Below are 22,658 nucleotides of genomic sequence, written 5' to 3'. Positions count from 1 at the left end.
TTCCCTGCCTTGAAAAACTCCATTCTTGTTGAAGGACCCTGCCTCTGTGGAGGAGATACCTGGCGAAGGCATCCGCTAGTCCCCTGTGCTTCCCAGCTGGAGCCTGCCGAGGTGCAAGCAGCCAGGGCTGGGGGCTCCCACATGCTGAGCACATTCCAGTCCCACCAGCTGCAAGTAGCCACACATACAAAGCCTCAGTTTTAGTGTCCTGAGGATCTAGGCCTCCTATGGACTTTAGGTAATTTATTCCGGTATGGAAACCCAAAGCAATGAGGCTTATATGTATTATCAACAGTTCAGAATTCCACGTGACATTGTAGCAGACTTGGCTGATTCTAAGGCAATGTACGTGTTCCTTTTTCAGTATTGCTCTTTGCCATCTTTCCTGCTGTTTGAATGCACCTCCTAAATGAATTACCCATTGCCCACGTGGTTTTCAAATATAATTTATTTTTAGCTAACGTGTTCCCGATAGATGGAATAAAACACGTGTTAAAAAAATAAAAATGAAATTAAAAAAATCCTCCCCTCAGCAAACATGTACCCCACAATATTTATAAAAGAAGGCCAACTTTTTTCCTTCTAGTTCCCCTGCTAAATTTCTACCAGTCCATTAATAATAAAAAACCCAAACTGCATAAACTGTAGAAAAGCCAAAGGAGTTGCCTACACTTTTTTTATAAAAAGAAAAAGTTCCTGCCAGAATCTCCCCCAACCCGACTACCTTACCTATGTCAGCTCTGAGGAATCTTGCTCAACCTTAGGACATGCCTTTTCTCCTGGCTGGCAATGAACAGGCTGAGGTAAGCATAAGCCACCTTATTATTATTTTGAACAGTCATGAATTCCTTTTGCGTCAGTGTATAGTTACATTAATCTCCTTAAAACACTCCATGCTCCTTTTCTTTTGTACTTTTCCCAAGGAAAAGTTTCTATTGTATTCCAGATGACAACCAAAAGTTACTCGAAAGGCTTGCTGACTTGGATAAGGACTTGAGAAGTAATAAATAGCCAAAAAAGAAATGTCTGTCATTTGCATCACTGAAATGGCTGCTCAAACAGCAATACACCACTGAAGCACATGTAATAATTTATTATTTGGTCCTTCAGATCTCCTATATTTAAAATTGAACATATAGTCAATGCAAAGATTGAGAAAAACTGACCTAGCATCTATCTATACGTTCCGGTGATACTCTGTACTGGGTTGCAGTAGTTCCATCAGTACAAAACCCCAGGTCCAAGGGTTTAGTCCCACTGAAAACAGTTTTTACATGTCCACTACTTTTTGGGCTTTAAGCAAAGTAATCTATGCACTTGAGCTCCTTGCTGTAGATTGATATGGTAAGTCTATAACTGGACGATGTATCACTGGAATAGCGGTATCAATGTAATTATATTGGTACAACTATTCCAAATACAGACAGGACCTTAAACATAAATACCTATGACAGATAATGTTTACCACTGGCCTATTTATAAGACAGCTGTTAGCTTAGTTCAAAAATCAGCTTATAAAATGTTCCTTTTTACTGTAAGTGGACAGTGATGATTATAGCTCAGTCTATGTTATTATTGCCTGATTTTCCCAGTTTGGGTTTTTACATATTGACTCCTTACTCAAGGTCTTTTAACATAGATTTGAAATGTGAATATGTTTTATTTTTTCCCCAGTAAATATACAATACACACTTCAACAGTACTATTAACCAACTTCTTATGCCAATTAAACTTTGCTGCACTAACAATACCAATGAAACACATTAAGAGGTCATACTTTTCCGTGAACAAACTGTAGCCAATAAACAGGTTTTTTTTAAAAAAACAAATTAAAAAACAATTCTAAGTGCTGCCACAACATCCCTTTTCTTTAAACACATTATTCACAATAAATGTTTTCAATTCTTTTTAAAAAAAGAAGAATACTTCTTTTAAAATAGTAAATTAAATGGCATTTTAAAAAATATGTACTGTGGTTCATTGGAAGTACATTGTATAGAAAAGAGAGAGAGAAAAATAAAAAAGAAGAGACATCACCTGCAAGATAATGGAGACACTTTGCGATACATAACAACACCTTATGTAATATTGTAAGCAAATTATTAATGAACAAAAATGTACAGAAGCAGATGAACAAGTTAGTGAATATCATGGTACTGCACAGCTTTAATACTGACACACATTTACTTTCCAGTGGAAGAGATAAAACACGAATTAGAAAGTAATTGGGATGGCTTTATCAACATCTAATGATACGGAATTTTGAATAGAATATAGTGAATAAGGTGTTCCACCAAAGCTCAGCACAAGCTTTTGAATTAAAAGGAAAAAAAATCTACCAGTGACTGAGTTAAACATTTTCCAGAGAATTAAATTTGAATTGTACCCTGAATAGTCTTCTCTTCATACGATAATATCAAAATGAAAAATATACATAAGTAAATATGATGCCTTCTGTATCTTGCTGGAACATTTTTGCACATTTTTAAGTAATGGTTTTGACTATAATGGTTTAACAAGCAGGAAAATGACATATATTCATTGGTCACATATATAAACAAATGCATACATTTTTTTCTCAACTTTTTTGGTTTGTAACCTGCTAAATAACAGTCTTGACCTTAAGGAAGTTAACTAGCATAGTGCTGAGTTATAGTTGATAGCTGCAGTGTTTTATCTTATCATGGAACAAGATAATGAAATGAAAAGCAACACATATTTAGCATTGTAATTTACTTTTCTAAAATTCTGGCATTCTAAAAGTGTTCTTAATACTGGTGAGCTCCAAGGCAATATATAAAACAACATAGACTGGTCATACGAAAAGAGTATTCAAATGGAAACTTGTGTTCATGGTCAGATAACTAACAGAAATAAGCTGTAGGATGCAATATTTAAACTAAGCATCAAATGAGTGGGCTACCCACATACAATATTCTAAGAAAAGTTTGACAATTTATTCATTTCTATTTGAGAGGTACAGAAGATTTGGATGAAGCAATGAAAACTAATGAAGAGACAGGATGCTGTCATTATTGTCCACTTACAGAGTTTGGTTTATTCAAAAAGTGTATAAACATGCGTTATTTCCTCCTCAGAGCAGGGTTTGAAGCCACTCACTGAAACACAGGTCAAAGATTTTCTTTGCTTATATCCAACTTTTTGGATGTATTGTATTGCCAGAAACATATTTAATGCAAGCCAAAAATACTTTGACCATCGCTTTCCTTCCAAACACTAAATGTTTTACTACAAATTTAGTGGATTCAGCTTCAGCTCTCACAGACTTCAGGTAACAGAACACAAAGGTTTGTTCAGACTGCATCAAAACGATTAATGTCATGAATTTCAGTGGTGCAGCTCTATCCTCTATTGTACTGTACATGTATTGGAAAGATGAAATACGATACTCTGACATTTCAATTTTTTGGAAGCAGCCTGAATACGTCTTAATAATAAATTGCATCCTTAACTACTTACTAGGTATTTTTTGAGTTTACATTGTTTATTTCTCCCGGGAAATCTCTGTCTTATATTTTGGGTTGGAGAATTTAATGGTAATAATTCTTCTAAAACTGCAATATAAAAACAGCTTTAGTGAAACACCTTAAGTTCTTTTGTTTGTAGCAAGATCTGTTTTTCTTCCCCTTTACTTTGTGGCATGGGATAGCTAGAAACAGATACTAAGGGCATCATTCTAATGAAAGGGTCTATGCCATCGCATGCTACCTTTAATTTTCATATACACTCTTTAATCTCACACTTCCAACTTCTGACCCTATCTTAAATAGGAAGAGCAACTATGTTGCTTGTTTCTAAAAGATTTATATCTGTCTCTAATGTCTTCACTGACATCAGTTTTGCCTGTCACTTTCTCATTTCTACACCCCAATGGAATACCATCTAACATACTCCTTTACATCCAGCATTATCCAAAGTAGCTTACAGTACGTAAACCTTCACACATTCAGTCTCTTTTCTTCTTCATGTCATGAGGAGTAGAGTTTTGTGCTTATCACCAAATAAAATTGCAGTGCAAACTTTAAACATAAAAGTTACACAATTAAAAGTTAATATATGGCACCACAGCCTATTAATTCACATATAGTACAACAGACCAATAAAAACAGACATGAATATGAACATAGCTAAAAAGGAGGTGAGCTTGCATAGCAATGCAACAAAAGAAATTATATACAGAAGGAAATCCTTTTCATCCTGGAGGGTGATTTTTTTTTTTTCTTTCTTTTTTATATACTCCTGACAAGGAATAGTTTAAGGTGGATGGTGTATTAAAGAGAAGAACACAAGTAAATTATCTGTGGGATATGTGTGGCTGTGTGTCTTTACATTGCATTTACAGTTCTTTTAATAGTACATAAATAAAGAAAATGTTCATTGCACTGTTTAGTGTCATCACTTCCATGAGTTCAGACCTGATGGTCCATCAGAGCAGCTTGCAATGTGTCTTCTCAACTACTCTATAGAAAGAAACAAAGAGAGAGAAAAAGGTTGTAATAAGGAGAAAAAACACAAACCAAAGCCTACGGCAATATTACTGCAGCACAGGATGAATATTCAGTAGATTGGGAGAAGAGATTTCATTGCTTCTCAGTTGAAAAGTGATGGGTACTAAAATTCAGCACTTACAAGACCATACCTGAGACAGCACATTTCAGGGGTGACTGTCGGGAGGTACCGAGGATTTGACCGCAGCGGATGGGAGGCAGACATGCCAACTGCTGCATCGCTTTTACTAGTAAACATCCCAGCATGCCCGAGCAAGCTGGGATGTTGATGTACTACTCCAGACAACAGAGTCAAACCTTTTGGCATCTAGTACTACCATCACATAGACAGCATTAAGGTGGTTGTATAGAAATTTTAACAGATAGTTAGTGATAATAGAAAAAGGTTGAAAAATAATTCCCCTGGCCTGGGAAGCTGAGGAAAGAGTTGGGATATACAACTGAAAAACAGGGCTATACAGCTGAAAAAAGAGGATATCCATCTAAGGTCAAAAAGAGGAGAATACTGCTCATCAAGCAATGGAAAGTTAAGTAGAAGACATCACAAGTTTGCCACCATGACCAATAAATTCAGCATTCTCTTCATTCACTCCTCTCAGAAAAAAAAAAAAACTGCTAATAGCATTTCCAGGCCAAGAAAATTCTAAATTACTAGAATTTCTTTTTGATTTCCCCAGTGTTTCACCAGCATTACACACTGAAAGATGTACTATATACATAAAGTTGGCACGGCTTACAAAGATTTGCACTCATCCAGACCAAGGAACAGAAGAACTTCATTTCTTTGTCATCACAAGAAAAACACCTCAGAAGGCAAAAATATCTGGGTAAAATTCAATCTGATTATCACACTCAACTTCCTACTTTCTTCACAACAGATTTATAATTTTCTCTTTTTGTCTATTTGAGAGTTTGAACTTTAGCTAGAGATAAACTTACATAATTCACCAGTAAACTGTCCTTGACTGTTTGATCCCATATAGCCTACATCGAGAAGGTCACTGGCATTGCGTTGGTGACCTCCTCGCAAGACTTCACCTTTTCTAGGTCCGGTTGATCCTTTAGAAGAAGATGTTCCTGAAGAGCTGTGGCCGCCAGGGGATGGGAAGTTGGGTTTACTATATGGTACGAGTGCCTCTTCTAGAAAAGCAAAACAAAATAAAATAAATACTGCATAAATTCCTATAAACAGGAATAAAGGAGTTATTTTTACATGCACATCATAGTAATTCCTGCCCTCAGATAACTTGTTTTTTTTCCTTTCTTTATAGCATGACAATTTTACCTAAGAAATCACACAGCTCAAGTGTTGTATCCCACAGCAAAGAAATCAGCATGAATTTAATCTTCCTTTCATACAAACTCATAAGTTAGTTTGTATTAATTATAAAAAGCCTAGATTCATCATGAAGTAATAGATCATGAATCATAGATACTTTAATAAAAATAGATGCACATACAATTTCCAAAACAATGCAGCTATGATTAGATTTTTGCTTCAAGCCTACATGAATGTGTTTTTTTCCCTTTTTTTAGCTTAAATTATGGTAACATTACCTCAATCGATTTAGATAAAGAACTACAATATCAGCTAATTTAATTAGCTTCCAGCAGCTCAGTAATTTCTAATGATGCAAAGTACACTGAAGATTTTTTTAACTGGTTGTGAATTACATTGGAAAATATTACATTATACATAATATTAGTAGTTGTAATATTTGGGGTGAATAAATCTTCTTGCAGCTTGTTTCATGATCCACTATAAGCAAAAGGCTTACTTTTGCTCACTCAGCTTCTTTTATGTGAAGACTTGAAATAATGAACCACTTTTGAGAGCTGAATTAATACCAATAAAGCACAGGACTATATGTCTTGATATAGAAGGAAGTAAAACAAGATATCACATCTGATTACAGTTTCCAGTAGATATTGTTGCAATATTCCTAACCTAAGAAGCAAAACAGCAGCACTGACTCAACACTGAAATGGAAGCACTGTTTTATTTCTTTGCTGTGTATGATCCACTTTTGCTGTCTCAGAAGCTGAAGAAAGAGACTTTGCTAAATATAGCTTGATTCAAGAAAGAATAACTACATATGCTTAACCTCAAACACAGGAATTGCCCCTTCTGAAATCAGTGGGATATCTCCTGCTTGAGTCTTACATTTTTTTAAAGTGAATCTGGACTGAAAAGGGTTTCTTTATTTTGCTTTTCCCATTGTCTTCATTCTTAAGCAATCTGATGAGGAGAAACCAACCTTCTTTGACAGAGGGCAGGAACACAGAAGTAAAAGTAGGTGGGCATGGTTGGAAAGAAAGAGGAGATAAAAATGCTTTTATTCACAATCTTGAAACCTTTGCAAAGGCTGCAGCAGAGGCACAATTAACTTACGGAAATGCTAAATGGGAAGAAATTTGTGTGAGAAACCCAGGATTTCATTCTTTGTGCCTACTGGCACAAGTAAGTAGGATATGGGAATTTCCCATGTGATCAGCTATTGAGCAGAACTCATTTTTAAGGTAAATCTGTTTCAGAAGAGGGCAGGCAGCTGACTTCTTTCTCTGCCAAAGTATCTCACTCTGGCTTTGCCCAAGGGACCAGAATATTTGCACTGCAGGACGTAATGGCATTATCAGTGTTTTGTTTGCTGTCCTTGCTCAAGTATAAAGAAATGCTTAAAAGATATAGTAAAATGGAATTTAACAGCCATAGCCTTCTAAATTATGTTACCTGTTCTTTATATGTCAAGTCCTAACAACAGAATCAGATGCAAACCTGGTTTCCAAAGGCTGGCTAAAATATGGAGCAGCTTGCATTAAGGCAGCAATAAACCAAGCAGCATAAATCAGTTTAGCAGAAAGCTGGATACATTTTTAAAGGATGGAAAGAAAAGTCAGTAGTATTGCAAAGAGTTTGAAGATGACATATATGGTCAATTGATTTGTTTTTCTAGTTTGTGGACTCAAGATAAGGCCTCCTTCGGGTTCAATGAAATAGTGAAAAAAAACGACCATGAATAAATATAAAGTGCATTATCATTATAGAGCATATGGTGTGTTAAATTATCTGTTGTGCCCTCAGAAATAAATGCAATCCATAAAATAAGCAATTGTGACATAAAATAAAAGCGAAGTTTTTCACAACATTCTGGCACATGAAAGACAGTTGTCCCACGTTCTTAGAATGGGCTCACGTTTATTAAACACTCAAAATAGTGGCCCATGCCCCAGGCCTGCAAAGAATGTGGAAAGGCTTTGCTGACTCCTTTGTCTTTGAAATACCGAGCCTTTACATTGAAGATACAATTTTAGCCTCTATGAAATGAAGATATATGTGTGTAACCATGTTATATACTCCATAAGATAACCAAAAGGCTTTTAATATTATCAAAACTATTGTCACTTGATCTATCACTACTTTCTTTAGAGGGGTAGCTGAGGATGTTTTATTTGATGTGCTGTAACTGTGGTTCCACAATGCAGTCATTGGCATGAACTCAGTGATGTTGTTTATATTGAAAGCAAACAGTGGAAACACAGTTCTTAAAATTAGGTATTTTTATTCTATTCAACATCAAACCAAAGGTCTTGCTTTCAAAATTTCACTCACAGCTTGGTAATGTCTGAATAAAGCCCCCTAAGCCGCAAAATAGCTATTTTCTGGAACCTGATAGCTAATAATAACTCCTTTTGGAAATATATTGAAAACTGGGACAGAGTAGATTTCCAGAGATTTTTGTCATTAACACAGGAAAAGGGAACAAGAACAACTAATATTATTAAAACCCCAAAATTTAGTCATATAAATAAGCATCAGACGCAAGAACAGCCTTTTTTAAATCTACCAGAGAAAAGAATACAGAGCAAGAAAACTGTAGTGCAAGAAGCTGGGATGAGAAGATAGATATAAAGCCCTGGCTCACGTTGTGCACAAAATTTATGAACCCTCCCACCAGGGGAAAACCGTAATATCTCCAACAGGAATCCTTTGTCATGCATAAAGGATATGCAATTTCTCTGGTCATCCTGAATTTGACAAGAACAAGATACCTGTAGTCACTCCAGCCCTAAATTCAATGCTTGTGTAGGGCACTGGAAGTGTCAAGATCAAGTTGGTTTTGTTAAGGACAGATAGATGCAAGTCCTGAAGGGTGGGAATCTGACTACTGTATATACCCTCTGTACCACAGAGTAACTGATAACTTCTATTTGCACACTTATGAAGCAAAGGAAAGGAAGGGGAGTTCTTGCTAACCAGGTCAGAGAAGCATCCTTAATAATAATTTACAAATAAATGAGATGTATGAAGTATATTTAGGCTATTTTCTATATGTTTGTACATCTTGTACACAATGCAATTAAAATTGCCATTTCACCAAGTAGCATGACTTTCACACATTATTTTTAAACTGTGACTTCACATCATCATTTCGCAACATGAACAACCACTCAGTTATTTATGCAGCTGAAAGATTAAGGCATTTTCAGGGTATCATTATTGTTATATTTTAAAATACCCATTGTATTTAAAGTATTTGCATTTTAAATATGGCTAGCAATATTTCCCAGGACTTTATTCAGTAAATTCTGCCTCCATTACAGGTTTGCCTGCATACTACTATTTTTTTTCAGAATATCATTGATGTTAGTGTGCTATATTAACAAGGAGCATTAATAATAGAATAAAATCAAGAAAAATATGGATAATTTGAGTACCACTAGTGTCACTCTGGAAACTACACACATACTTGAAGAAACAGTGTAGCCCTATAGAAAGCGTAGTTTTTTTTTTTAATCTTCTTAATCGTTCTCTTGTGTCACTCTAATCAGCACTGGGATTATGTGATTAGTGGGTTAAACCACTAGTAAGGGGACATGAAACAGCAGCTTTTACTTGAAGTCAGGCTAAGAGAAGGAATCTGCAAATATTGTAGAAGTACAAGACCAGCTCAGCATCTCCTCCTGAATATATTTTTACAGACTTGAAATCCATTTAGGAGATAAAGTCAGCACTTGGCAATGAGCAGGTCCTGTATAAAGGTGAGAACCTGTGCTGTCATCTTGCTGGGCCTAAGAGATGAATGTTACTTTGTCATACCCTTGAATAAGCAGAAGACGGAGTTATAAATACAGCTGGAAAGAATGTCAGTAGTTCAGAAGGATCAGTCTGCTTGTAGATGTGCAAAAACCACTGCTGCTAATCTAGAAGCAGGTTTAAAGAACAAGAAAATATGGCCCTATATGTACAAATAAATAACATCTAACTGAAAAGACTCCAAAAAACGGTGTCTCCTTCCCTGTCTGCCTGAAACTGCTCTTGTTTTTTCCACTGCTATGCTTGACAACATTATTAATGCCAAAACTCTGTGAAGAATACACTGAGTTAGGTGCTAATGAGATTTCATTGTTGCAGGAGGGCAAGTACATGGATCACAAGCTCTCATTTCACTTTGCCTTTTCTTATTTTCCAGCCTGGGCCTCGGCAGCACAGGCACAGAGGGGCGTGAGGTGACCCTAGCCTCCTGCCAGGTACAGAAACCCTCAGCTGGGAAGCATCAAGAAGCCGCTTGCATCGCCTCGGCTGGTGCAGCCCCCACGCACCTGATCCGAAGGCTTGTTTGTGTTGGGCTTTCCTGAAATCCTCTTGGCGATCTGTAGAGCTTATCCACTCCTGGGTTTGCCGCTGCCACTCTAGTGACGTCCTAGCTTGCCGGTCCAGGGAGCTCTTTGTTTCATCTACGTTCGGTGCATGCTGCCTCTCAAGAGAGCTTCCTTTCCTCTCTGCTGAGCCTCCGCGCTGGCCGGGGACTATTTGCTGCCTTAAACCCTGACCAGGGGGCGGGTCGGGTGGTGGTGGAAGATCTAAAAAATGTGAATAAGATTTAGATGAACTAATTTTTTTAATTGAAACAGAAGGTCTGTTTGATGCTGAAAAGAAAAGTCTCTTGCAAACGCCACGAATCACTTCATTTGCTGATTTTAAAAGGAGGAAATGTCATGTTAATCAGAAATGTGTTTTTACCTTCCGCTAGTTTTTTTATTCATGTTACTGTGTTGCTAGCTCTCTTTAATGTCCAAAAAAATCAATAGTCTCTGAGCCCTGAATTACATTCCTAAGCATGGGATTTATTCTCTGTGGGAAATACTCCAGCTGGCCCTTTCAGAACCAGCAAACAATTAAGAAAAACTGATCTGTGCCAGCTGACAATTTCCTCCCATCATACTGAGATGTGCTTCATCACCCCATGTTGGGGCTTCACTTTCAGCTTGAGTTTCAAACTCAAAATCTAAATATGCAACTCTATCAAGATGAATCAAATTCCACAAAAATGTTGGGAAAAAAATATTTGCAAAACCTACTTTCATTGAAAAAGCATCAACAAATCTGTGAAAAATGCATATTTAAATGGAAGCACCAAACAATGGGTGGATATTTTATTCAAGTACTATTTGAAAGTTCAGCCAAGATATAAAGACTCCACATTCAAGAGGATGGCCACTCTCAAGCTTAGCAGTCTTGCAAATATAACCCATCAAAATACAACTTCAGCTGAACACTGAAAGACACTTGCCAGGTCTCTAACAATTCCTGTCCTTTTCAAGTTTATCACTTGGACTACCTAGATGCTTGTAGAACTGAAGATCGAGCTTCTAATCGCATTTGTGAAGGCAAAACTACATTTTGTTTATTGGTCCTTGACTCAAGGTAATTATAGACTCTGGATAATTATCATTCTAAATGTAAGATTTTCATGTTAACTATGATAGACTTATAACAGTCCAGAAAACCCTCAGATTACTTAAGGAAAAAAAAAATCAGAAAAGGGAAGTACCTTTAAATGAAAACTCTCGCATATTGGATACCCATTTTTTACATAGAACATTTGTTGATAATTTAGGCAATGCATAGCCAAATCAAATCTGTGCAGCACCATCACCAACTTCACTTAACCTATATTAGTTTACATTACATATAGGTCTGTCCTGCTTTCTAGTTTTACGTTTATCAAGTAATTGAACCTGGCTCAATTACAGACATTGAAAAGCAAACCTCTGCTTTGCCCACAGGAAAGTGATGTTTATAACTCTAGCAAAACTGAAATTCATTTTATAAATTGGTGAGGAGGCATTTGGAGGGAATTACTTTGAAGTCTGTAATCTGGCTTTATATAATGCTCCACAGACTTTTTTTCATGTCCTTGCTGTTAGAGGCGATAGTTATACCTCATGTAACGGGCAGAAATACTTCCGGAGTTGCTGAGATACCATCCCAGCCAACATCATCTTTTACAGATAAACAAGGATGTGTGGGTTATTTGTGTCTACATGGAAAGAAGTTGTATCTGATGTTCCTTCCGTACCTTTGTTCACAGCTGAAGTGCTATAGCCCAGATTAAGATATCTATCTTCTGGCTGAAACAGCCTTCTAGTAATCTGTCAGTGAGTCTGGTGTATGCTTTATGTTCAGCACTAATTTATCTGAGAAATTTTTAGTTATGAATATAGATGTGACCTTTCATGACAATGACTATACTTGAGTTACTGTGTGTGGAAGCAGGAGGGTATGGGAGCTTGCCAATGTTAAAATTGCTTTATAGTGTTGGCTTCCAAAACGGCATTTCTTATAATTGATTTTATTGCGATCATAACCAGTTAATGTACAGAACCACAACACTGGCATCTGCTTATGCAATCTGAAATAGAGGTTGCTGAAGTTGTGATTTATAAGCACTTTATGGAGATGCATTGAATCCAATAAACAGACTCATAACATGACATCTGACAATGCAATTTTCCAAGATAAAATATTTACCATTCAATATAAACAAAATTTTTAAGTAGCATCATAGCAAAAAAAACCTGTTAAAAATATTGCAGTACTAAACTTCTCAACATTCAGTGCCCTTCTACAGAAATTTATATCTAATACTTGTTATTAATTAGATACTGAGAAGAAAAGTAGCTTTTGTACTTAAACCATACTGCATGTTCTAGAGTTAGCTGCAACTCCTGGAATTACTGTAGACCTATGCTGCTGATCTACTGTTAACCTGATTCTTGCTTTTATTCACCCACAAAATGGGCTTGATTGCCTTATGCATAGAAGTGAAATGAAAAACCCTATTTGTAAAGTTCATTGCCTGTTTTAGACCAGTGGATGAGTTGAAATAAAAAATGAAGTTTATCTTCTAATGAAGCTTCACACAATTCCAGAAGAATTACAGGTACTACAGAATTAATGTAAGCCGACTCCAGCCTGAGTACAGACCTTCTGAATTGTGTTAGCTGTGTCTGAGAAGATCTGAAAGAACAGTTACCCATCTTTCCTTTTTAAAAAAAGAAGCTGGAAGTGAGCTTCTTTTGGAAATGTGGCTTTTTATTTCCTCTACAACTTAAATCCAGTAGTGTAAATATTCTGACTTAGATAAATTGCTAAATATGCTCAGTTATCTTGCCTGGTCATACATAAAGACCCTGTATATCTGGAGTAATTAGTTTCTTCCTTCAGTGCCACAGAGAAGAGTATCTCCTCTCTCTTCCCAAACATGTCCATATGTGACTGTGCACGTCTCCATGCATACTTGTGAGTGTGCACATAAAAAATGGTTAGTGGTTGGCATTTTGATTACTAGTTAATGGGTAACAGAGACCAGAGGAGTTAGTAGCCTCGGTTCTTAACAGGCAGACTTATTACCACATAGAGGCAAGCCAAGTCATTCCCTCATGTCAATCACTTCAGAGAAGTTTTCAATCTAGAAATTTAGGGACTTCAGCAGGATTTTCAGTGCAGATATTCAGAGTGCTATCACCGATTATCACTGTACCTCCATCTAAATTACATTTATCTTCCAAGTGCCAGGTAAAATACCTGAAAACACACAGTGAGCTAGTAACTTACTAGGCCAGTGCAATGTCATCCAGACTACAACTTGCATCTTCTAATGGCAGGATTATCAAACCTGCAAGGCAATTTATAAGTGCATTGGTGGGAAAGTGATGGTCTTATTGATTTAGTAATGGAGGGATTGTGATTGAGAAGCTGTAGGACATCAGAGTGCCTGATAAGAGGCAGATAGATGTTTGGCCTGGGATTACTCCAGCCCTCCTTCAGAAAGCAGAGCATTGGCTAAATGAATCAGGCACCAGTCAAGCTTTGGCACAGCCTCTCATTATTAGCTGGAATAAAAGCAGCAAGTTATAGAACCTACAAGTTTAAGGACATCCCTTTCTATCTGTGCAGTGATTTGTTTTCCTAGGGGTGATAATTACTGTGACATTTAATGAGACTCTGAACCACTTTCTAGCATCAGAAGGTAAGCATCTCCTGTATGGTGATCTACCTTAGTAATAAATGACTTGCAATACACGACAGCAAGTCAGTGGTAAAGCCAATAGAAGGCTTAAGATCCAGTTCTCCTTTTTAACCCCTAACCATATTTCCCTTCCACCTCCTCTTTGTTTTGTTTTGGTTTGTTTTTTTTTAAACATCATGCTCAGCTAAGGAAGAGCTTTTAACTTCATTCATGCAGTTGCCATGATACCACCTATATCACAGACCCCACTGTTTTGCAGTTCAGGAATATATTGTTTCTAGAAAAACGAATTATTCCTTGAGCACTAGAACTAAAAGTATTTTTTTTGTTGTTTTTATGGTGGCCTCTGAACTCAGAATGACGCTTTCCTCATTTGAGGGATTCATAAACTATTCTTCCCCTGTGGATTTGTTGTTGTCTCTGTGGTCTTCTAGGATGCAGAAGTTAAAACCAATTGTATAGCAAGACAGATAAAAAGACTCAATCTAGAGTCAGCATCTAGAGGAATCTGACCTGTGACTGATGAAAATGAAGAAGTAGGCTTTTAGGCGTTTTGTGTGAATTGCTGTCAAAAGCATGAATTCGGACCTTCATGTGCTTACAGAGTCTGACATCTGTGCTATGCGTTAAATATTATAGTTTCTTAGGCTTTTTGCACTGTCCCACATGATTACAGTTAACAAGGAGGAAGTGCTCAGGATGTGGACAGGAATGGGCAGAGAAAGGACATGGAGCTTTCTTGGTCAATGAAAATTTAAAATGACAGATACACAGTATGTGATGAGACTTAAGCACAGGATGCTAGGATTCATCCAACTTGTGAATTTGAAGACAACTGACAAACTAAGTATGTTCTCATATGACAAATCCAAGAGGAAGCAGTTGTAAGCAGTTGTAAGGGAATGGACTAAAGACATCTCAAAACCAGGAAAAAATGTTTAGTCATGCATCCCACTGAAATCAGGATGGCCCAGGGCTGAATGGAATGGCCTGGATTAGGGCTCAGATTTACTGGACCCATCCCAGGTTCTCCTACTTTCCTTTACTACCTGGAGCTTAAGCATAATGGTATTGTCTCGCTTTGTAAAGTTTACTGCAATACTCCACACAAAGCATCCAGTTACAATTTTTAATTTCTAAATTCAGTTTGTTTACATCACACAGGTGGCAACAGCAATCTTTAGCTTCCTTAACTGACAAACGTTCTTTTGCAAATTTAAATCTGACTCAGAATTGCCCTTACATGTTAATGACTCATATTCATGAGAGCTGAAGTGGAAAAACTGTGCAATTTGTGTGTGTTTGTTCCTGTGGTGAGGATGGGAAAGGATATTCTATTACTCCGGATCGTTAAAAATTTTTGGACCATATAGTAAGCATTTTAACTAGGTTTATAACAGACAAGCAATAGGCTAAAAAGCCTGAAAGCTGTTATAGTTACTGCTCTACCCTGAGAACTGGATTATTGAAGGGAAGAGTATACCATTGGTATTCTGACTCAAATTTATGAAACTCCAATATGAATACTATTTTATGAAGAATAAATAAAAGACAATAGAAGACTCCTCTTTTAAAATAAATCTTAAAATCGGATCTCTTTCACTCATTTAAAACAATGCCAGATTTTATGATAGAGGCACTACCTGTGGAGTCACACTTCCATCTGTTTCATGACTTGAACTGGATTCCCATTAATTTTCTGGTACCCACTTCATTGTTAAACATTCCTATAGCAATAGTACTCAAAACCAGAAGGATTAAGATCCTACCATACTGAATGCACTATAATATCTCACGTACACAGAATTTGTGACCCAAAAGACTCATAGTTCAGGGTGACAGGATATGCCATGCAGAAGGGTTGACTTAATGTATGCACAGAAAGGGTATTGCCTGTACCACAATTTCCAGTAACTATTCTCACGGACACATCTATTTAATGGATCTTTGTAGCAAGGAGGCCTCTGGAATATATCCAGAAAGGGAGGGCATTAATGCTTAAACCAATTCAGATCCAGATGAATGGAGTCTGAGGTGCTTTAAGCTGTTTCCCCAATTAATATGTTAGCAAGGATGAGCCATAGAGCATGAGATGTAACGATAACCCCTTTGGGGAAGACTTGTACTTTCGGAATGTGTTCTCCACCCTTGTGGTCTGACAAACAAGAAATCTGTCAGAACATACTACAAAATAGTATCTGTACACCTGATAACATGAGTGACAGGAGAGCTCTGGTCATTTTAGTGGCCACAGTCCACATTGCAAGCTGTTTTATGTACCTAGAGTAATAAATAGCGCATTATAAATAAACCAAACTAAAAATACTCCCTATGAAATACATTTATTACGTTACCTGTCCAAAGAAGATACTGAAGGGAGTTAAAATGGATGACCCTTATGGGTCCCTTCCAACTGCAGTTATTCTATGATTCTCAAGTCATTTTTTCTAGAATAAGGAGGATATTTTTACTAAAATCTAAAGTCCCTTTTTTTTTTTTAATTATTATTTTTACATCTTCCCATACACTGGAAGATTTGTCAAGGTGTACTTAAGATTAGGAAATACCCTCACTGGCATCACACCAATTCCAGTGGTCCAGATAGTGTTACAAGAGTCACGGAGGCCGGTGAGACAGTCTAGCTCTCAGAATTGCCCTGCTTTGAAAACTGAAAGAGAGGTCAGCATGAGGAAAGTGATCACATCCCCATCTGCATGGCATTACAGACATTCTTAGTGGTTCCTTTAATACTGTTTTTCCATTTCCATTCACTTTTACCTGCTTCTCATCTCTAATTATTTCAACACCTAGGGGGCAGGCCAGAGATCATAAGAAATGAGAGGGAGGTATCCAGTCCTCCTCAGAGAGTAACAAGCAGCAATTGCATCTTTTGCCAAAGCCAAGAGGGAACAGACAAAGATAATGCAAGATTGAGCTGATCTGAGTCATTATAAGAGCAGAATTTCCAGATGGGAAGCAGTGGTCATAGAGAAGTGAAGATGTTAAAGAGGGAAACAAAGTCACCGAGGTCGCTGGATGTCAGGAATGAAGCAGCACAGACAAGACATGAGGCAGAATAATGGGAAAAAAAAATAAATTAAAAAAAGCATGGTACGTATTGTTATAGCTGTTGGGTGGCTGTCAAAAACAGCATAAACCAAACAGGGCATCGTAGGACTGGCCTTATGCTTAGGAATTCACAGCATGCTGCTACTGCTGCTGGCAGCTATTTTCATTTAATGTTAAATTAACCACAGGTCATTTTCTCATGTGAACCCACGTGCAACGCAGTCATTTTTTGTAAGATTTACATAGGGATCTGAGGAAATCTATGAGATCCTAACATGTTTAGAGCTGAAGTGAAGAAAGGCTCCTTAAAGACTCCCTTAACTGAGCTCCATACTGCTAGCATTGCACTATTGCTCACATGGCAACCTGGGGACCCCACTTCAACAAACAAATAATTCACTTTAAAGTATATTCCTTAAAAGATTCCTCCACGTTCTCCCACTCTGCACATCTGCTTGTTCCAGGTTTTCGCCAGGGACTTCACTTCAACACTTACCATCTGTAATTCCCTCCCTACGATGAGGCAAGGGGGGTTGGTCCAACCGTCCTCCCTTGTGTTTTTTAGTGGGCCTCGGCCTCTGACTCTGATTGACAGCTGCACTGGTGTTGCTGTCAGTGGAAAAAGGACTGGTCGGCCGAGGTCTCTGAGAGGAAGGGTATGCTTTGCCTAAAAAAAAAGAGAGAGAAACCAGATGAAAAAATGTTATTGCCTTGAAATGGGCTGTTCTATTAATGTCTGTTTCAAAATATTAAATCTGGTCTAACTCTCAGAGGCAAGCAAGTGTCCCCTTGAGGAACACACTGATGACAACTGCTTTAAGGCACACCACAAACGAAGTGAGAAACTTGGCATTCTTTTGTCTTTAACTTTGTAATTAAAATCATTCCATCTGTTGTGATAAAACTACTGTATGCCATGTAACTCCTACCTGCTCTGTGTGCTGAACAGATGTGTCATAACAAGTCCTCGGCCTTGAGCAGGGAAGGAAAACAGCTCTGCAATTATATCAAATTTATCTCCCTCCTGCCTTCCACCTTCATGTTTGCTGAACCAGATTCTCATTTTAGGGGCTCCTATATGCATTGTATATCTGGAGTGATTCCAGTGAGATAAACATAACTGATTTTGAAAGCTATGTAGCAATGTAGGTTTGTATACTTTAGGGCTATCTTTTCTCAAGAAATAAAAATGGGGGTATATTTAAATACCAACATTTTCCCATTCATTTTCAGTATTTTTATATGTTAAAAATAATGTATTTTGATTGAATTTATTGCTCAGATATTTTTACATATATAGGCTAATCTAGCTACATGGTTTCTCTTAAAAAACCAATCTTTGATCATGTTCTATGGAGCAGATCATTAAAAGCATCACTGCATGAACCATAGGAGCACAGTTCATTTACTATATTCACTTCCTCCTATTTTGATATTTTTATTCAGTTATTTAAGCTTATTGTTTAATAGTAACTGATGAAAACTAAAGATCATAATCTTTTACTTGCTTTTTTTCCTCTGTATGTCATTCTTGCCAAGTATCTTGGGGATGTTAACACTTTGTTGTTTGTTTAAAACTGGTACTTAAAATTCTTACTTGTTTTAACTCTATCTGCATTGGAGAATGTATAAGCCTGTTGATGGAAGTGGCAAAATGTCTGTTTATTTTTTCTGGTCAACTGACCCCAAAATAATAAGGAGCTTTTTTATTTTCTGGTTAACTTAGACCAGGATATACCCTGTGGTGAGTTATGTTTTCTAGTAAAATTTTGGAACAGATTCACTTACTTCCGGCATGTCATCACATACAACCTGATCTAGATAAGCCTAATGCAGAGTAATATGCCGCCCACTACGCCATTTGAAATAGTGCAAAAAGAGGGCAAAGTGAAAAAGCAGCCATAATCTAACACGCTGTTTCACATTAATGCATAGACATTTAGAATAATGTCTCGGTATTTGACTTCAGGTATTTCCTGACTGTTTCAGGCTTGCTCTTCTGCTTTCTGACTGATGTGCACCCTGAGAAGGACACTGCTCTTAGGCAGGATTTTCTCCCAGCTGCATGTCACTGTCAGCTGTCAGAGGCTGCCAGTTTGAGCCCCTCATGTGGACATTCCCTGGCTCTCCTCTACTGAAATAAGCCCTATTGAACTTAACCGTTATGAAAAGCATACCTTTGCTAACCTGGCTCATTTTAACTGAAATGGGTTACAGAACACCCACCCAAGCAGCTAATTCTGGAAATGGTATTTTGGGGAAACATTAACCTCTACAGCTGGCACAGCTGCAGCCAAACAAAGACAAGTGATCAAGCCCTCGTTTCAAAGAGAAAGATAAAACAGCACATGAACACAGACAAAATATTTAATTTTTTGTTAAAAAGATTTTAAAAATACTACTAATGCAAAGAAATTCAGATATGTCTGAAATTCCATCCTAGCTCACAGCACATTGCACAGAAGTTTTGCAAAAATAAACTCGTAACATGCAAGTGCAACTAGTGAGTGCAGGATGAAGATTCTTCACGCTTACTCTTGACTAAAGAAATGTGATTATTTATTCAGATTCGAAAAAACCAAACCAAACTAAACCAAAACACACCAAGCATTCTATCTTTTATCCCTCCATGAAAATGAGGGTAAGTAAATAGCACTGACCTAAATCAGACATAGGGCAAACACAAATGATGTACAGGCTCCCAAAACACATTTTTCAATGCACCTAATATTTGATTACAGCAACTTGTATTTGTATGCAGCCCTTCCAGTAAGAACTGCTGAGCAGTGTCAGACTCTCTGCAGTAGATTTACTGTGTGTAAGTGGAGACAAGGATGAATCCACTAACTCTTGATTTAATTTCTCAAGGGTGTTAAAGAGGAAAACTGCTTGGCACACCACACAATGGCTTCTGGAAACTGGAATCAAAGTGTCTGGCAGGAGAGACACCTTGTGCCTGGATTTACCAGCACCTCTTCTGCTTGGCAATCACACACACCCACGTGTGGCTATCAAATTTAACTTCTCCTTGCTGTCGGTGAGAATATTTCACAGTTGTTCTCATGGGGTGAAAACAAGTGTCCAGACTGCAAAGAAGTAAAGAGTCAGGACTTTCAGATTCCCTCCAGAGCCATGAACAGAAATAATTCTGCTGCTTCTCCACTACAAAACACCATTGTGCACTCTGAGGAGGTTGCTGTGGAACAGCAGATCCATAACAGACATGTCTGATCGATCCCTGCTACCCTGGGATGTATCATATCATAATGGAACTGCAGTAAGCACTGGGGAGTTATTTCCATTTGCTGAGGTTTTTGTGAGGAAAAGAGGGGAGGGCTGTTTGTTTATGTGTGGGTTTATTTTGTTTCAGTTTTGCCTGCTGAATCATTGGGAGTAAGAAGGTAATAATCATAAAGTCTCTACCACAACTGCTGGATACTTTGTTGTACACTGAACTCAAATAGTCTGTACAAGGAACTGCGACTCAGTACTCAGCTTAAGTGCATTTGTGACCTAATTAAACTAGGAAAATGTAACTATTGACATAACATAAATATAATATATTGATATAACTAGAGGGCTTTCATCCTTTCCTTGTACTTTCTATTTACAAAGCTACAATAAGAAATCATGTCTATTTAAAGGCATCTACATGTTTTGGTGTCCATTATGTGTGTGTTTGTGGCCAACTGTACTTATCAATGGCCTGATACAAGTGACATTAACTTTTGCTGAATCTTGGCATTAGCATTTACTGAGGTCAAGAACAACACTGAAAAAAAAAACATTGGGAAGGATTGCCCATTTCATTCAAGACTGTTCTGGTGACTCTTCCAACAAAAAAGTAGATTTTAAATGATAGTTTGGTCAAATTTGCCCGTAGTAGATGAGTAAGTGTCTACATCAGTTTTGTTTTCTTTTGCTTTTTCTTTTTTTAAGTGACAAGACAAATTCACTCAATGTTCCACTAAGTGCAAGAAGCAAGTGAGGGCTTTCACTACTTTTAATGGTGAAATAACTTTTAAGGATGATTGTTTCTGATTAAAGTTAATGGCAAAAGTCTCAGTGATATGATAAAAGCTGTAGCTGTTCACTCTATAGTTTACTGGTGACATAAGATTTTGCCATCAATTCTATTTTTCATTCTAATGTTCCTAAAAGGCAGTGTTCACCATGAAACCATCGCAAGCAGAAAACCTGCAGTTTTCAGCCCTAACACGTGGAGACATCTCTCATAAATGCACATATTCTACCGAAGTAAAGACTTCATACCAGACTAACTAAATGATAGGAACATTATGGGATCTGTTGACAGGAATCAGCTGAGAAAGCATAATAAAAATATGACCCAAGATCATACTTTGTTATCGGATTTGTGGATTTAAATAACTAGTTATTTTTGCCCTTTTGATAAGACTAGGCAAATGCAAATACATTCTCATTTCCAGAATATTTATAAATCATTTTAATCCATCTTTTTTAGCTAGAAATAAAACATAGCAAAATTTAAAAATAGGAACTAAATTATGTTTACTTGTCATTAATTCATTTTAAATGATGGGCTGTTTTCAAAAGCAATAGTCACTTTACCTTTGTTACATTTAACTTGGCAGATTCTGTTGGCATAATTAAATTTCATCAAAATAAATTAACTTATTGAATTAAGTATATTTAAAATCAGGTATTAACAAGGCTTTTAAACAGTTTGCATTGTTAACAATAAAAGCACACCAATTCACCCCATGCTTAGAAAAACTTCAGAGAAAAATACACTTTTGCAAGGAGATGCAACAGAAGAGCAGGGATGGAGATAATAGTTTAAACATGAGGTTCATCGTTGGAAATGTGAATGATTGTGAGGAAATTTTGCAAAAAAAGAAATCATCAAAGACTGCATGACATAATTAGTGATCTCTTCACCGGAATATTAAACAGAGCACATGTCAGTAAATCCATAGCAGAGTCAGCACAGAGGGAAACTGCAGCAGACTGAAGGTGCAGATTATAAGCTTGTGCTATTCACTACTTCAAATCACTAAAAATGAAACACAATGCAAAGCTTCATTTGAAGTATACTGATAAAAGTATCCCCATCCACCTTATTCCATGCATGTTAGACAAGTGTGAGACGCAGATTCACTCAAGAGAAGAATAGGCAGATAACCCCCTTCATGCAGAAAGCATCAACTTTGAGTCTACAAACCTGTTCTTGTCAGGCTGGTTCCATCCAGCCTAAAACCAGCTTTATCTGCTGCTGCAACCAGTGCTTGTGCAAAACTGCCGCTGGTAAAGATCGAGTCATCTGAGGAGCTACCTACACTAGATCTATGACTAGAAAAGTTACGGTCCTCATCAGACGCAGAACCCCATCCATTTACCATTGAACCTAAAAACAAATGTAGGGGTCTAGTGAGTTGTGCACATTTGATATTTTTTTTTACCATCTAAAGCTTAAAGACCCATTTAATATGTCCTTTCTCAACAGGAAACCCAACATTCATTTGACAGACCTTGGTACAAAAGAGCAGTATTCGTCTAAAGCTTAAAGACCCACGCAATACGTCCTTTCACAACAAGAAACCCAAACTTTAGCTGTAAGAGCTTGGTATAAAAGAGCAATATCAAAGCAAAGTGGGATCTCATTCACAGATTGCTCCATGTTGCTTTGAGCCTGTAAATAAAATGATACATATTCTCTAGAAATGTGAAGGCTCAATAATTAATTTGGAAGAAAGTTAGGTTTGAA

The 22,658-nt window shown here is 37.2% G+C and overlaps 1 protein-coding gene across 19 annotated transcripts in view; it reads right to left on the bottom strand.

Annotated features, from left to right (window-relative positions):
• Nucleotides 1-1,636: 1,636 nt before the first annotated feature.
• The window catches only part of ROBO2 (roundabout guidance receptor 2), a 1,092,721-nt gene continuing 1,071,699 nt past the window's right edge, over nucleotides 1,637-22,658 (bottom strand). For 6 of the 19 annotated variants that reach the window (XM_021299764.2, XM_021299765.2, XM_065064255.1 and 3 more), the window contains 5 exons: nucleotides 22,116-22,298; nucleotides 17,409-17,579; nucleotides 10,131-10,391; nucleotides 5,469-5,669; nucleotides 1,637-4,481 (listed from right to left, as the gene is read on the bottom strand). In XM_021299764.2, the coding sequence (XP_021155439.2) occupies nucleotides 4,480-4,481; nucleotides 5,469-5,669; nucleotides 10,131-10,391; nucleotides 17,409-17,579; nucleotides 22,116-22,298 (818 nt within the window). In that variant the 3' untranslated portion in view covers nucleotides 1,637-4,479. The remainder of the gene's footprint in view (nucleotides 4,482-5,468; nucleotides 5,670-10,130; nucleotides 10,392-17,408; nucleotides 17,580-22,115; nucleotides 22,299-22,658) is intronic. The other 13 variants (XM_065064364.1, XM_065064373.1, XM_065064394.1 and 10 more) reach the window with 7 other exon arrangements.

This window comes from Columba livia, chromosome 1 (assembly GCF_036013475.1).
Source record: "Columba livia isolate bColLiv1 breed racing homer chromosome 1, bColLiv1.pat.W.v2, whole genome shotgun sequence".
Lineage (NCBI taxonomy): Eukaryota > Metazoa > Chordata > Aves > Columbiformes > Columbidae > Columba > Columba livia.
The sequence above is the reverse complement of the archived record's forward strand: the minus strand, read 5'-3'. Positions and strand labels throughout refer to the sequence as shown.